The sequence below is a fragment of the Grampus griseus genome, assembly GCF_964374135.1.
Source record: "Grampus griseus genome assembly, chromosome: 5".
NCBI classification, from domain to species: Eukaryota; Metazoa; Chordata; class Mammalia; order Artiodactyla; family Delphinidae; genus Grampus; species Grampus griseus.
This window is the reverse complement of record NC_138998.1, coordinates 28,784,394-28,800,496: the sequence shown is the minus strand read 5'-3', so window position 1 is coordinate 28,800,496 and position 16,103 is coordinate 28,784,394. Positions and strand designations below refer to the sequence as shown.

General features: G+C 43.1%; 1 protein-coding gene across 2 annotated transcripts in view; it reads right to left on the bottom strand.

Annotated features, from left to right (window-relative positions):
* The window catches only part of DZIP1L (DAZ interacting zinc finger protein 1 like), a 46,427-nt gene that overhangs the window by 20,814 nt on the left and 9,510 nt on the right, over positions 1-16,103 (bottom strand). For both annotated transcript variants that reach the window (XM_082655401.1, XM_082655402.1), the window contains exons 2-6: positions 12,757-13,338; positions 10,039-10,123; positions 6,817-6,938; positions 5,978-6,139; positions 2,995-3,123 (exon numbers count right to left, since the gene is read on the bottom strand). In XM_082655401.1, coding sequence (XP_082511527.1) covers positions 2,995-3,123; positions 5,978-6,139; positions 6,817-6,938; positions 10,039-10,123; positions 12,757-13,257 — 999 coding nt within the window. In that variant the 5' untranslated portion in view covers positions 13,258-13,338. The remainder of the gene's footprint in view (positions 1-2,994; positions 3,124-5,977; positions 6,140-6,816; positions 6,939-10,038; positions 10,124-12,756; positions 13,339-16,103) is intronic.

Here is a 16,103-nt window from a genome sequence, read left to right as displayed (position 1 = left end):
ACAAGACAAGAATGTTCACTCTCACCATTCTTATTCAACATGGTACTGGAAGTCCTAACCAGAGCACTGAGACAAGAAAAAAAAATAAAAGGCATCCAAATTGGGAAGGAAGAAGTAAAATTATCTGTTTGCAGATGAGATGACCAATGACCTTACAAATGGAAAATCCTAAAGACTCCACCAAAAAAAAAAAACTGTTAATATAAACAAATTTGGTAAAGTTGCAGGATACAAAATCAGCATGCAAAAATCAGTTGTATTTCTCTACACTAAAAACAAACTATCCAAAAAAGAAATTAAGAAAACTATCCCATTTACAATAGCATCAAAATCAATTAAATATAGGAATAAATTTATCCAAGGAGGTGAAAGAGCTATACAGTGAAAACTATAAAACGTCAATGAAATAAATTGTAGAAGACAAATAAACGAAAAGATATCCCACGCTCATGGATTGGAAGAATATTGTTAAAATACCCATACTACCCAAAACAATTTACATATTCAAAGCAATCTGTATCAATATTTTAATGTCATTTTTCACAGAAATAGGAAAAAAAATCCTAAAATTCATCTGGAACCACAAAAGACCACAAATAGCCAAACCAATCTTGAGCAAGAAGACAAACTAGAGACATCACTTCCTGATTTCAAATTATATTACAAAGCTACAGTAATTAAAACAGTATGGTACTGGCATTAAAACAGACACACAGACCAATGGAACAGAATACGAAATCCAAAATTAAACCCACATATGTATGGTCAACAAATCTTCAACAAGGGCACCCAGAATACAAAATAGGAAAAGAATAGTCTCTTCAGTAAATGGTGTTGGGAAAATGGATATCCACATGCAAAAGCATGAAATTGGACCAATATCTTACACCATACACAAAAGCCAACTCAAAATGGATTAAAGACTTAAATGTAAGACCTGAAACCCTAAAAATCCTAGAAGAAAACAGGGACATTGATCTTGTCAATGATTTTTGGATGTGATACCAAAAGCACAGGCAACAAAAGCAAAAATAAACAAATGGGACTACATCAAACTACAGTTTCTTACAGCAAAGGAAACCATCAACTGATGAAAAGATGACCTATGAAATGGGAGAAAATATTTGCAAACCATGTATCTCATAAGGAGTTAATATCCAAAATACAAGGAACTCATATAACTCAACAGCAAAAACCAATCCAATTAAAAATGGACAAAGGACTTGAATAGACATTTCTCCAAAGAAGACCTACAAATAGTCAACAGGTATATGAAAATGTGCTCAACATCATTATTCAGCAGAAAAATGCAAATCAAACTACGATGAGATTATCATCTCATACCTGTCAGAATGGCTACTATTTTTTAAAGTAACAAAAGATAACAAGTGTTGGCAAGGATGTGGAAAGAAGGAAACATTTTACACTGTTGGTGGGAATGTAACTCGGTACAGTCATTATGGAAAAACAGTATGGGGGCTCCTCAAAAAAATTAAAAACCAAGAGAGTTACTCATTTTCCCAGGGGAATCTCCCATGTATCCATGAGGTATACATGTTAATAAACTTGTTTGTTTTCCTCTTATTAAAAAACTTAAAAACAGAACTACCATATAATCCAGCAATCCCACTTCTTGATTGATTCAAAGGAATTGAAATAAGGGTCTCAAAGAAATACTCACACTCCCATGTTCATTGCAGCAGTATTCACAATAGCCAAAATATAGCTACACTTACCCCCAGATTCAATGAGTTATATACATTAAATATGCACAGCTTTTTACATGTGAATCGTACCTCAATAAAGTGACATGTATGAATGAATGAATGGATGAATGAATGCGCAAACACACTAACAAAAAGAAAACACAGGAATATTTTCTTTTTCTCTTTTTGGCCACACTGCGCAGCTTGTGGGATCTTAGTTGCCTGACTAGGGATGGAACCCAGGACCCTGCCAGTGGAAGCATGGGGTCCTAATCACTGTACAGCCAGGGAATTCCCATGATTATTTTCTTTTTAAATCTCAGAGTGGGATCTGATCATTTTGACCACATAAACATTATTAATTTTGTATGGTCAAGACCATGATAAACAAAGTTTAAGGATGACTAGGAAATAGGGGAAAATAGCCACAACAAGAGCAACAAAGGGTTGGTTAATTTCCATACGTTACACAAACTCACAAATTGGTAAGGATATCAACAGAAAAAATAGGCAAAGGATGTGAAAGAGTTCATAGAAAAAGAACGGCTTTTTTAAATGTGAAACTTGAAACATCAAGCAGTGGAAACGCTTCACCTCTGCTAGTTAAATGTTAAGCTCTTTCTTAACAGTCTTGGAGAGCAGAAGCAGGACATGATTGAATGACTGTGCCAACTGCCCTTCCTGGCCATGGAACTATCAGTGATACAGACCATATGTAACTGGACTGATGTAAGGTTCATCCAGTGGAGGCCAGGCCACCCCCTCCCAGTCCATGACAGCAGATTGTGCATGACCTCACATTAGTGACCTCACATTAGCAGCATGAAATCAGCCATGGTGGGAATATTTACACCACAGAAAATGGCAAATGCTACAAATCAAAGCTTTTTTAGTTCCAGACAACCGGTTGTTACGTATTTAACATCACACCATTAGACCCATGCCAAATATCTTTAAAGCCAGAAGACTGTCACACTTTCTAAGAATTGTTTTCAACTGGGTTGGAATCAAAATGAGGGCAAGGGTGTCCAGTAAGATACACGGCTGAATGTATTTTGAAAAAACTCCCAGGCAAATCTGACATTGCACACATTTATGTCACCAGCCTCACCTGAGAATCCTAAGAACCCTACTCTATGCTTTCATGAATTGCCAGAAGGTCTGAAAATATAGAACTTTGATGTCTTTCAACTTCCCTTAAACCACAGAGCAAAACCGACAAACTCTGTCGGAAGACAGCATGGTTCTCGCCTGGCTCTGGGAAGGAAGGCACAGGGCATCGGCTCACCTGAATCTCCATCTTCTCCTTCAGGCCCCGGAGCTCCTGAGCCTGGCTGAGTCGTTCCTCGGGATCCTCATCCTGCAGGGACCCGAGGTTGGACTTCATCACCTTGTGGGACTGCAGTGCCTGCAGTTTCTGAAAAGACCAGTGTGCAGTTTCATTCAGATGAACATCTAATCATGATGTTGTCTTTTATACCCAGAGCAGTGTCAGAAGGGCACACCTAACCCCAACCACAAAGCCCCAACCTGAACTCACTAGGTATCTGCATGCCTGCAAACATTCACACAAGTTCACACTCCCCTTCACTCGTGTTCTCCTGAGAGCTGAGCCCTTGTGCAGGAGAAGCAAATTCCCACGGAAGAACAGGATTCAAGAGTGTCATTTCCATCGCGCTGAAATTCTGCTGTACTTCAAACCCGGAACTTGCCTGACGGCTTTCCCATTTCTTCCTCAGTCTCGAATAGGCTGAAGAGAATTAGACTATCGGAGCTTTGAGGAGGGTCTCAGGCACTCCAGACCACTCCCTGAGGACTCCTGGCCCTCTTCCCACAAAGAAAAATCCTGGCTGTCACCAAGAAGGCCTGGCTTTTCACAACTTGGAGTCATGTCACCAACGCCTAGTGCTCCCCAAGCTAATAGTGTACGGTGTGAAGGAAAAGGCATGGAAAAGCGGATCAAAGACAAGGTGCCTTTCCACCCCCCTATGGTTATATTTTTAAATATATCACTACTGCAGTGACAAAAGCAATTATCTCCATCTCCATTACTATAACAAACTCAAAAGCCCTATTCAAGCTTTAGAGAACAGTTAAGTCCGAGTTTAACTTCTCACTCTTGCTAATCTTTAACTCTTCTCAGTTCCTGCTAAAGCAATATTGGGTCCAAGTGTTAACCATTTCTAAACCCCTTGAATATTTTTGTAGAGTCAAATGCTTGATCAGATGCTTGATCAGATGTATGCACTTTCGGCCCCTGAGGTGTCACTTCTGTCTTCACACTGCTGCTTATGACACACCAGGGAGCTGGCTTTCTTGGCATCACAAACCTTCATGGTGTTTTCCTTTCAAGTGGGGTAAAGTGGACTTACAGTGTTTTTCACAACCACTCTAAATGGATCTTATCTGTTTCCCCTTCCCCCAGAATTTTTAAAAAATAAATCAACAAGATAATTATCCAACTACACTGAGAATCTTGTATCCAGTTTGGTTCCTATACTTTAATAAAAGTGAAATAATAAAATGTCAGGTGACAGGAGATGGGCGGGGGAGACACACAAACACAAAAATACAACAGAAGCCATCCTATAGGGGAAAGGCAAAAAAAAAAAAAAAAAAAAAGGATGTTCCCGTTTAGGACAGTGTGATCCAAGTTAAAAGGAAACCATGGATGGTAGTAAGAATTATGTCCTCATTTACCACAACCCAGAATTTCCTAACCAAAAGTAACCTTTTGATTTTTGAGGACATGGTTTATGAACAACAACTCCAAATTCAAATCAATACCTAGGTATCTAACGTGTCTAGTCAAAGAGTACCATGTCAGGGGAAGCATGAGAGTCAGGGAGTTTCAGATGAGCTCAGAGATGATGGGTGTGGAGCTGGGGGTTAGGAGTGTGACATCCACATGGTGGGGCAGCATCTTGTCCTCCACAGATTATCTCTGCCCACCCTGGGGGAACATTTAGGAATGGGAGGACTTGGGTCACTATCGATACACACACACACACACACACACACACGCAGAGCTCTCATTGCACTCCCACCGCCCTCCACCCTTGGCTTTCCATCTCAGATTGAGACCACCAAGGCTCCACGCATATCCTACAACAATCCCCTTCTAGAAAAGTTGTCTAGGTGTTTCTTTAGGCAAAGCATGCAATCATCATGAGAAACACTATTACACAATTCATTTTCAAATCAAGAAAAGATTCTCCTTGATGTTCAGTGGACCAATAAGAGCTAAATACATCCTGAAAATACTTCTCCTCAAACACTGTCCCTGATACGGTTTTAGTTATACAGGTTTATATGGGAAGATACAGTCCACGGATAACTTTAATAAGGTTTTCTTGAATAAACTTAATAATATATCCAGTAGAAGAGCAGGGGCTTTGAAGTTTAAGGAGCTGGGTTCAAATCCCAGCGCTACCTCTTAACAGCTGTGTGACCTTAGGCAAGTTATGTGACCTCAGTGTCTTGGCCTGTAAAGGAGGAATGATAATAGCCTTTCTTTTAAAAAAAAAAAAAAGAACTTTATTTCTATTTTTTTTTTTTACTTTTTGGCCATACTGTGCAGCACGTGGGATCTTCGTTCCCTGACCAGGGATCCCTGCGGTGAAAGCGCAGAGCCCTAACCACTGGACTGCCAGGGAATTCCCTAAAAAAAGAACTTTCAAAAAGAAATTAATAAACTAATGACACACTTACCTTTAGAATGTTATAGTTGTTTGGTTGTTATGAGGATTAAAAGTTAGTGTATGTAAAGTACTCTGCACAGGGGCTAGAAAAGTTTCAGTAAATGTTAGCTATTATGTGTGACCCCCACAGACCCCAACAGACAGCCTCGCCTGTAGCCAGGGCTCAGCAAGTACTTGTTAGAAGAAAAATGCATTCATTTACATTTTGCCTCATTTCTTGTCCAGTGATGAAAGCCCTTTGAGAAAATAAGGATAATGTCTCAGGAGCTCTTACTATATGCCAGATAATGTTAAGTGCTGTCTATGTGTTAATTTAACCCTTTCAGAAACCTATCCTACAGAAAATAAACTGAGGCAGAGGAAGGTTAGGTAACTAGCCTAAGATCACACAGCCAGTATGTGATGGAGCAGGGATTCAATCCTGGGCACTGGCCTCTAGTATCTGGCCTCACAGTGTATTACCCACCCCCAATGGCAGATGACAGAGAACTAGTACAAACAAAGAAATGAATTTTGAGAATAAGCAGGTTTTCAACTAAAGAACTCTGAGAAGCCTTTTAGGTTGGGTACCTCTTCTAGCGTAGAGTTCTGGTTGGCAACGCTTTTAAATTCATCCCAAAATAATTTTTTGAGCTTGTCTATTTCCCCGTATAGCTTGGCCCGCTCTTTTTCTTTCCATTCATCAAATTCTTTCTTAGCTTCTGCTTCCCTCTGGCGAGTGATCTCTGCTTCCTACAAAGAAAAGCAAGAACAAGAGAATCATTAATTCCACATTATGACAAATATTTACCGAGAAACTGCTAGGGCTCCTTGTCTGTGCAAGCCACTATGGAGACCCAAAGAACATTCATCCCCCGGTTCCCACTGCTGGGACAGGGAGTGGGATTAGTCTTATCTGAACCGTAAAGGCCCTTGAGGATGGGGATCATGTCTTTTCTCTCTTTATATTCCTCACAATGCCTGGCATAGTTGGTGCTCAGTAAATGCATGCTGAGGGAAGGAGTGATGAATGAATAAATGCCGGAAGGAGTGAGGCAAGTTTATGCATTTTCGTTCTACAAATACTTACTGAGTACCTCCTCTGGGCTGCCTTTGGGAGCTTATCCAGTCTTTGTCCTTAAAAAGCTAACATTATATTGTAAGAAGTTAAAATTCAGGTTCAAATGCTCTCCGAAGGTGCTAATGCAAGAAGCTGCAGCTCTCTTTTGGCCATACAGGTCTGACCAAGTAATTGAATTTTCCTTGCCAAACTACCCAAAATCATTTAGCACATCCAGGAAGATGCCATCCTAGCTCTGTCTCCTGCTCTATGAAACAGCCAGAATTTTGGCCCTGTGGGATGCGAGTGCATCATGGGTCTCTAGGCTAGTCCGTGACCAAGCCCCCTGCCGTTTCCTCTCCACGCCCACCTGAAGCTGCCGCTGCCTCTCCGCTGCCCTCTGCGCTTCCAGCTCCCCTTGGGTCCACTTCAGCTTGGCCCACAGCTCTTCCAACACCTCCTCCACTGGCTGCTCCTGCTTCTTCTGCTTTCCTGTGGGGTCCACTCGAAGAGAGGGTGACGGCGTAAGTCAAAGTCAGTGGAACGTATACCGTCACACCTCAGTCTGAGTTCAGCTTTGCCACTTACATTGTACACTGACTCTGGGCAAATGACAGAACCTCCCTGACCCTCTGTTTCTCCAAACTGGAAAATGGACATAGTAATAGCACCTAACCCAGAGAGTTACTGTGAGGATGAAATGTGATAATGCAAAGGGCTTAGCGTAGTGCCTGGCAGAACAGCTCAATCCATGTGAACTATTGTTGTCATTTAAAATAACGATTTTGACAGTACTAACACATGGTAATGTGAATGCAAAATCAGCAGAGTAACAGAAGCAGAATACCAAATCACCACACTGATTATCAATACAAAGAACATGTCTATGTATCCTGACAGCAATCAGAGGGGAATTTAAAAGAGTGATAATAATTGTAGTTTTAAGTTCACTCTTTTCAGGAATATAGTGTAGTTGAAATGTGTAGTTTTAAATTTCCAGTGGGAAAAGGCAGCAGGCACTACGAGGAAACCTTGAATTACAGAAGAGTACTCTAACTAAATCACATAATGATAAACTAAGAGTTAATGAAAGACACCAATTGTTCTTGAACATTTGTTACTTTTTTTTAATTTATTTATTTATTTTTGGCTGTGTGCCAGGGCTTTCTCTAGCTGTGGCAAGCGGGGGCCACTCTTCATCACGGTGCGCGGGCCTCTCACTATCGTGGCCTCTCTCGTTGCGGAGCACAGGCTCCAGACGCGCGGGCTCAGTAGTTGTGGCTCACGGGCCTAGCTGCTCCGCGGCATGGGGGATCCTCCCAGACCAGGGCTCGAACCCATGTCCCCTGCATTAGCAGGCAGATTCTCAACCACTGCGCCACCAGGGAAGCCCAACATTTGTTACTTTTTAAAGTACATTTAGAGACTATTAGATGGTACTGTTACTGAAACTTTAAGCTTTACTCTGAAAAGAAATATATGGCTTTTCTCAGATGGGACTTTTTAGAAACAAGCAACTTTTAGATGCAGTGTAAATTAATTTGGGTTAATTAAGTGATCTGAGGTGAGTCTGGAATGGGAGGGCTGGGTTATCTGAGAAGGCAGCTGCCTGACTATAAATTAATGAACATTAATGTAGCAAAAGTTGCCTTAAGAACATATTTTTCCTCTCCTTACAGCACTTTACATTAAGGAAATAACAAGGAATATGCACAACGATTTATGTACAAGAATGTTATCATCATGTGACTTATAACAGGAAAATTTTTTAGTAGCCCATATAAATTGAGAAATAATTCAACTGTGAAATATATTATGATCGCCACATGATGAAATACTATTCAGCCATTAAAAATCATGTTTTCAAAGATGATTTACTGACTTTGGAAAATGTGATATATTCTTAACTGAAAATAAGCAGTGTCAAAACTGCATCCTATATGACTATATTTGTATAAAGAAAAATAATGACTGAGAATATACCAACATATTAACTGCAGGTGATATTGTCCACAGTTTTTATTTTCTCTTTTCTACCTTTCTGTATTTAAATTTTCTAGATCAAAGGCATATTTTTTCCAATTTCTTTATTGTGATGAAATATACATAACAGAAAATTTACCGCCTTAGCCATTCTTTTTTTTTTTTTTTTTTTTTTTTCCGGTACGCGGGCCTCTCACTGTTGTGGCCTCTCCCGTTGCGGAGCACAGGCTCCGGACGCGCAGGCTCAGCAGCCATGGCTCACGGGCCCAGCCGTTCCACGGCATGTGGGATCTTCCCGGACCGGGGCACGAACCCGTGTCCCCTACATCGGCAGGCGGACTCTCAACCACTGCGCCACCAGGGAAGCCCCCGCCTTAGCCATTCTTAAATGTATAGTTCGGTGGTATTACATACCTTCATGATGTTGTGCAACCATTACCACCATCCATCTTCAGAATGCTTTTCATCTCGTAAATCAGCAACTCTAGTCTCACTAAACACTAACTCCCCATGCCCCCTTCCTCTAGCCCCTGGCAACCATCATTCTACTTTCTGTTTCTATGAATTTGACTATTCTAGGTACCTCATTTAAGTAAAATCATATAGTATTTGTCCTTCTGTGACTGGCTTAGCTCACTTAGCATAATACCCTGTTGTAGCATATTGCAGAATTACCTTTCTTTTTAAGGCTGAATAGTATTTCTTTGTATCTATATACCACACATTGCTTAGCCATTCATCTGTCAATGGACATTTGGGTTCCTCTACATCTGAGCTACTATGAATATGTGTATAAATACCTCTCCAAAGATACATATCTTTATCAGAAAAAAATATTTAACAAGTAGAAAATCTGTTTTTCTTTAGCAGCCTCTAATGCAGAACCAAGAAGAATTAGATATATAATAAATGCATAGTAACCAGGTGAATTGTGCTGTTTTAAAACTCTGTTCTTTGAAAAAGAAATTAAAATAAAGGGAAAAATATTTTATTCAATGGGATTTTTATCTTTAATTTATATTACATTTTATCACATTATATTTTCATATCTATATTTATTTTACGTTTTAACAGCTATTTCTTACTGGACCTCAAAAAACAGATATAAAGTATGCAAACCTCTTAATGGGAAAAACATACAGCCTTGCTACTCGTTTTAGAATTTGAAACAGTAAAATTACAGTGATTAAGTCATAATAAGCTCATGACATTAAAAAAGTCAAAGAATTGGTCTGACTGCTCATTAAGCCCAGTTAAGCTTATTCATAGTCAGCACCAGAGAACAGCAAATTCCAGAAGGCTGGGAGGTAAGGGCCCTTCAAAGTCACTCTGTCTGACTGCCCCATTCACAGTGAAGGACAGAGGAGGAAACACTGACCGTGGTCACATAACAGAAGGGGACAAAGCTAAGACTGGAACCTACCTGTCTGACTCCCAGCCCTTTTTCTCTAAACACGTGGTCAGAAACCCTCCCCGCCCCATGTGGGATCCCCCCATCCTCAACTGGATGATGAGGTTCTGAGGGCAGCTTTGGTGGTGTACATGCCCCTCACCCACTGAACACAAGCCCAGGCCCTTGCACGGTCCCAGGAGGGCCACCTGGACTCACCACCTTCCACCACGCCCGTATGTCTGCGCTGGATGTGGCCCCGGAGAAAGGTGGCGTTCATGAAGGTCTTGTCACACAGGTGGCACTACACAGAGGGAAGTAGTGGGAAGTGCAGGATTAGCTCACCTGAGTCAGCCAGGGATTCTCCCTCTATCAAAACTCTCATTCCTTGGGCCCCTTGGGCTGCTTCATATATAAAGAGTTTGATTTACTGAGTAAGGCAGTGACTGAACCCAAAATATATATACTATATATTTTATCCCCCCCAATATATATATATATTTTTTTCTTTTTCTGAATTTTAAAACACTACCAGTGCCATGGGGAGCTAGGAACAATGATTAGTATAATCCTTTGCTGATACTAAGGAATTTTTGTTGGTTTTTCAGGGCATGATGATGGTATTACGTTTATGTTTAAAAGTGGGATGGGAGTCCCTGCCTTTTAGAGCTACATAGTGAAATATTTACAGATAAACTCATATGACTGATACACTTCAAAATAATACAGGGCTGGGGGAAATTGGGTAGAGGAACAAATGCGACAACATTGGCCATGAGTTGATAACTATTGGGCTGCAGAGTGTGAAGATGAAGGTTCATTATATTATTCTCTCTACTTTCGTATATGTTTGAAATTTTCCACAATAAAAAGGTTTTTATCAAAAAACACCAATGTCCAAGTCTCACCCAGAGTTGAGAACCACTAGAGCAAAGGGTAGTAAATATAGCACCTGAAATTCCACTTCACTCTCCTCAAGCATTTCAGACAATGCCAATCCAGCATATCATTTTTTCACTGTAAAACTTCAAAATTCTTCCAACACGGCTTTGCAGGCTGCCATTGCTAGTCAATCAGAGTAAGAGGGCAGATTATTTGCTGTCTTTACACAAAGGCAAATGTGACAGAAATTGCCAATCGTCCCCCAGTACCAGTTTCCCCTTTTACCTTAGCAATAGAAACCTTGATTTTTAGCTGACCGTGAGGCTAATGAGAATATATGTCACCTCCTCCCTTACAAACAGGTGTGACCATGTGACTAAATTCTGGCCAATGGCATGTAAACAGAAGCAGTATACGCAACCACTTTTCGGAGGTGTCATTAAAGAAAGAGCCATGATATTCCTCACCCTCCCTCCTCCTGCTGAATGGAATGTGCACCTGAGAGGTGGAACTCAGGCAGCCATCTTGGACCAGGAGGCAGAAGTCACACAATGAGGCTGGAGAGAAACAAATCCAGAACTGGGTCCGCGATTACATGCCACCCCTGGATTGTTTACCTCTAAACTTTGTTCATGAGAGAGAGAAATAAACTTCTATCTGGTTTAAATAATTATAATTTGAGGTTTCCTGTCACCCACAGCCAAACCTAATCCAGATGGATACAGTCTGGGTTGACGGACTCTGCCCACTCCTGAGTTCTAAAGTGACACATGAATTTCTAGTTGTTTGAAGGAATATCAGCTGGGGGGCAGGGAATATGTTACAAGGCATCTTATTCCAAATTATAAGCCCATCCCCTCAACCCACCCTTCCCTCCTTCCCCTTTTCCACCCCAAGCAGCACACTCACAAACCAGGCACCAGACTAGTCCCTCCACCATGCCAGCTTTGAATCTGGGAAAATGAGATGCTGGCATTGCAGTGGCCCAACTTGCTGCCACACGGGCAGAGGGTTTCTGAGAATGGAATCCACACTGACAAAGAACTGCCAAGAGCTGCAGAGAGAGAAACTAGATTCTGGTGCCATCACCTAAGTCCCACCATAACCCTGGATCTTTCAGTTAAATTAACCAATAAATTCCTTATTGGCCTAAGCCAGGTTAGACTGCTGTTTTGTCCTTTACTGCTGGAAAGGTTCTGACCCTTTTCTCGTAATTAACATTATATTAATTATGTCAATTACCATTCAATCCACTAACATCATGTCCTAATGATTCCTTCTGTCCACCCACCCCCAAACTATGAATTTCTGTTAAACCTGAACCAGCATGATTTGTGTCTTCATTCTCAGAGCCTGGCAGAGGGCCGGGCCCCCTGACAAGCTACTAAAGGGCAACTGTCCCCCATCCGCTCTTTCCATAGAAAGAAACGCAAATGCTCAAATGCCACTCTGGGGAATGAACTGTCACTTGGCTGACTAATAGAGTCACTTTTCCAGAACAGGCCTGGCTCTACCAGTCCCCTGTCACACACCTCTTACACACACCTTTACACATCACACTCTCTACACACACACACACAGCCTTCGTATATACACACTCACGCTCTCCATGAATACACACACCCTTACACACATACAACCCTTCGTTCATTCACACACACGCACCATAAATATATCTTCACATGCAAGCATGTTACACACCACACACTCTACATACATACCTACACATACCAGTCACAGATGTACCTTCCAATCACAGACACCATCCATAAACACACATACACACCTTGCATACATTCACACATGCACACGAGACATGAACTCATACACACACCTGCCACACATGTACAATCTCCACACACACACACACACACACGCCATAGACTTGATGAGACACCCTGGGGCTCTCTGGCCACCAGCGGCATCTCTGAAATCTGCTCCCAGCCCCAGGGAGAAAAGCCACAGCAGCCTCAGGGGCCAGGCAGTGGTGCCGCCCGGGTGGCCGGTGGCTGGGCCCACAGCCCTCCCGGCAGCCCCGCCCGCAGAGATGCTCACCGCATGGTAGCTGTGGGCGCCCGTCTGCAGGAGCAGCTGCTGCAGGGCACTGATCATCTTGCGCCGTCGGCGGCTCTCCTCCCGCACGCCCCTGAGCTCGTCGGCCTGGCGGCCCAGCTCCTGCTGGCCGCGCTCCTGCTGGCCCAGGCTGGCCTGCAGCCGCGCCTCCAGCTGGGCCACGCTGGTGCTCAGGCAGTCCTGGCAGTGCAGCAGGTACTCAATGGTGAGCTGCGCCAGCCGCAGCACCTTGAGCAGCGCCGGGTCCACGGGCTGCCCGCAGCGGCCGCACACCTCCCGGTCCAGGTTGCAGAAGGTGATGCTGACGATGTTCTCCTGCAGGGTGGCCACATCCAGCTCCCGTGCCACGCGGTCCACGTCCAGGGCACTAATGCGCCTCCAGTCCATTCTCTCACGGCGAGGTTGGAACTTGAAGGTGGGGAGAGTGTAGGCCGCAAAGAGGGGGTCGCTGAGGCCCTGGGCGGTGGTAGCGTGGGACTGCATGGACGGGGGGAGCCCTGGGCTGACCACTGGGGAAGGGTGCCGCCAAGACCACGGCAGCAGGCACAGGAGCTGAGAGAGGGCCTGGAAAATGAGAGGAGGGTTGAAGTTAGGCCTGGTGCGTGTGGCTCCATGTACCGCGCTGGCCAGCAGGAGCCTGTAGTGTGCGTGCTGTGCACTGACACAGCCAGAGCAAGGCTGTGGGCTTTATGACACACAAATGCGGATTCAGATCCTCAGCCTGGAGCAAGATCCTTTACACCTTTAAGCCTCCGTGTGTACTGGGGATCACAGGGCCTCCTCTTCAGGCTTGCGGTTAGCAATGAGGCAGGCGAAACACCCAGGCCAATGCCTGGCACATAGCAGGTCCTCAGTGAACCCCCCGCCATGCCCAAGTCCACTGTAAGAGTGCCTGCCAGAGGGCTTGGTCAGGAGGGAGCTGTCCAATGTATAAGCAGGTCTTTCTGCAACCCTACATTGACCTCAGGATGAAGTCTAATAACTTGCCACGGGAGGCAGAGTCACTTAATGGTGGACATTAAGTGGCTCTCCTTCTGTAATTGCAACATTTAATGGAGGGGTGCGCTACAGTTCCCAGTTTCCCCAGCTGTCAGGTGTGATCAGTATGACTATGTTCTCTCTAGTGGGATGTGAGCGAAATGATGTCCGCCCCTGCCACGGGGTGGCGCTCAAGAGAGCAGCCGTGTCTCTGCACAGAGATTGTGCTCAGTCCACGATGGTCTGTTTCAAACCTCATGGTTTAGAAAACAGCTCCAGTTTGTTGTTAAATGACTCAGATTCTACTCACCACTCTCTTGTTAGACAAAGAAATTGCTCTCTTTGGGGAGTAACTTGACAATAGCAACCGGAATTTAAAATGAACATTCCAGTACTAAGAATTACAATCTGTTCTACAGATAAACTCATACAAGTGTGCAAAGGTGCTTGTACGAAAATTGTCTTTGTAGTATTATTTGTAATAGCAAATTACAAGAAAATTACAAGAAAGCAAAGTACAAAGTACAGTGGGGATATGAATGGTATCTCTATACGATGAAATACTATGCAGCTATTGATAAGAATAAGGCAGTTTTTATGTACTGATTGATATGGAATAATGACTATATATATACATATATATCCATTTCTGTTTAAATAATATATTAATATGACATTTAATAATAATTAGCAAAAATAAAGGAGATATGTATATCTCATATATGTATGTGTATACGTATTATATATACATATATGCATAAATATATATATCTCACATTAGAATGTTTCCTATGAGGCAGGAGGGAAATGGGAATGTGAAATGGGGATAAATAAATGAATAAAATAAATAAATAAAATAGATGGTGCATGGGTAGGAGATGGATAGATAGATAGACAGATAGGTCTTACATAGACCAATGATGATAATGATACAACATAACACATACACATATATGAATGATTCATATTTGTTATTCATATATAATCATAATTAAGTAGACTGATTTATTCTTCCTAAATATGGTTCATTATCTATACTTTTTAATAAGCATAGACTATTTCTAGGAAAATAAGCTGTTAGCAATGGTTATACCTGGGAAGTGGGAACAGAGGTTAGAGGACTTTTATTTTCCACTCACCACCTCTCTATACTATTCAGTTCTTTGCGTCATCATCTATTACTTTTATAATTTCTTAAAGAAAAATATACAATTTCCGGCCTTAAAGAACTTAGAATCTGACTGAACAGGAAATACATGTAACCCTATTCAATCAAGTTCTCTTTAGATCATGTGATTTACACTTTCAAGTACAGCAGAAAGTCAGAGAAGAAAAAGGTCATTGACCTCAGGAAGCTGAAAGGCCTTGAAGAAACAGTCAGGCTCGGTTTGCAAAGAGGGGAAGGCCTCCAGGAAAGGCCCCTGAGCACCCTGAGCCTGTCTTCATCTGGGAATGGCGGCAGTGGGAGGTGACAAGCCTGCCCCCACCTGCCCTGGGGTACTCTGGGGACTGGAGGAGAGGCAAGGGGAGGGTGCTCGGTAAGAAAACCGGCCGCAGGGCAGGGAGTGCCAGCCTCCAAGCCAGACACACACTCTAAATGCAAACCCACCAACAGGTAGAACTATCCTCACTTTACAAACAAGGAAATGGATGTCTGGAAAGGTTAAGTGTCCTCCCCAGGTAGGGAGGCCAGAGTTGAAGTACAGCTGGAGGGGCATCTGGCTCCAAAGCTTGTGGACTTTGAACCATCCAACATCGATTCTTGAGGCTATTTGTCCTAAAACTTTGCTTGGATCAGATCATCAAACCTTAGCCATCGAACTCATTCATTCATTCACTCACCCCCTCCCCCGCTCCTTTAGAACATGCCTAGCTTGGCCAGGCCCGGTGCCAGGCACTGGGGCCACCGAGATGCATTAATCACACACCTGCCCCCCAGCCCCCTCCTCGCCAGCTTAGCATGGCTCCTTGCTGCCCCAGCACCAAGTGCAAACAAACCCCTCAGCCTGGTCTTGAAGCTGCCACAGGATGCCACGGACCCACCTTTTCCATTTCAGCTCCAATGTTTCCCTTTCTCAGATCCTCCTCCCCAACACATACTCCAGAAACAAAACCATCCAGCCATGAGCATCCTCATCACGGCCATGAGGAGAAGACCAGCACATTCCTCTTAATATGTCACGTTATTTTTTAAAAAGGAGGCAGGTGACATGACACTCACCATGCTCAGCTGCAGGCTCTAACTGTGTCACCGGAGCCTCAGAGACAATTGCCACAACAAGCTGTGCTTTGGAGCAGCAGCACGTTGCCAGGTGGGCTGTGGGCCAGGGTAACAGGACACCTGCTTCCTG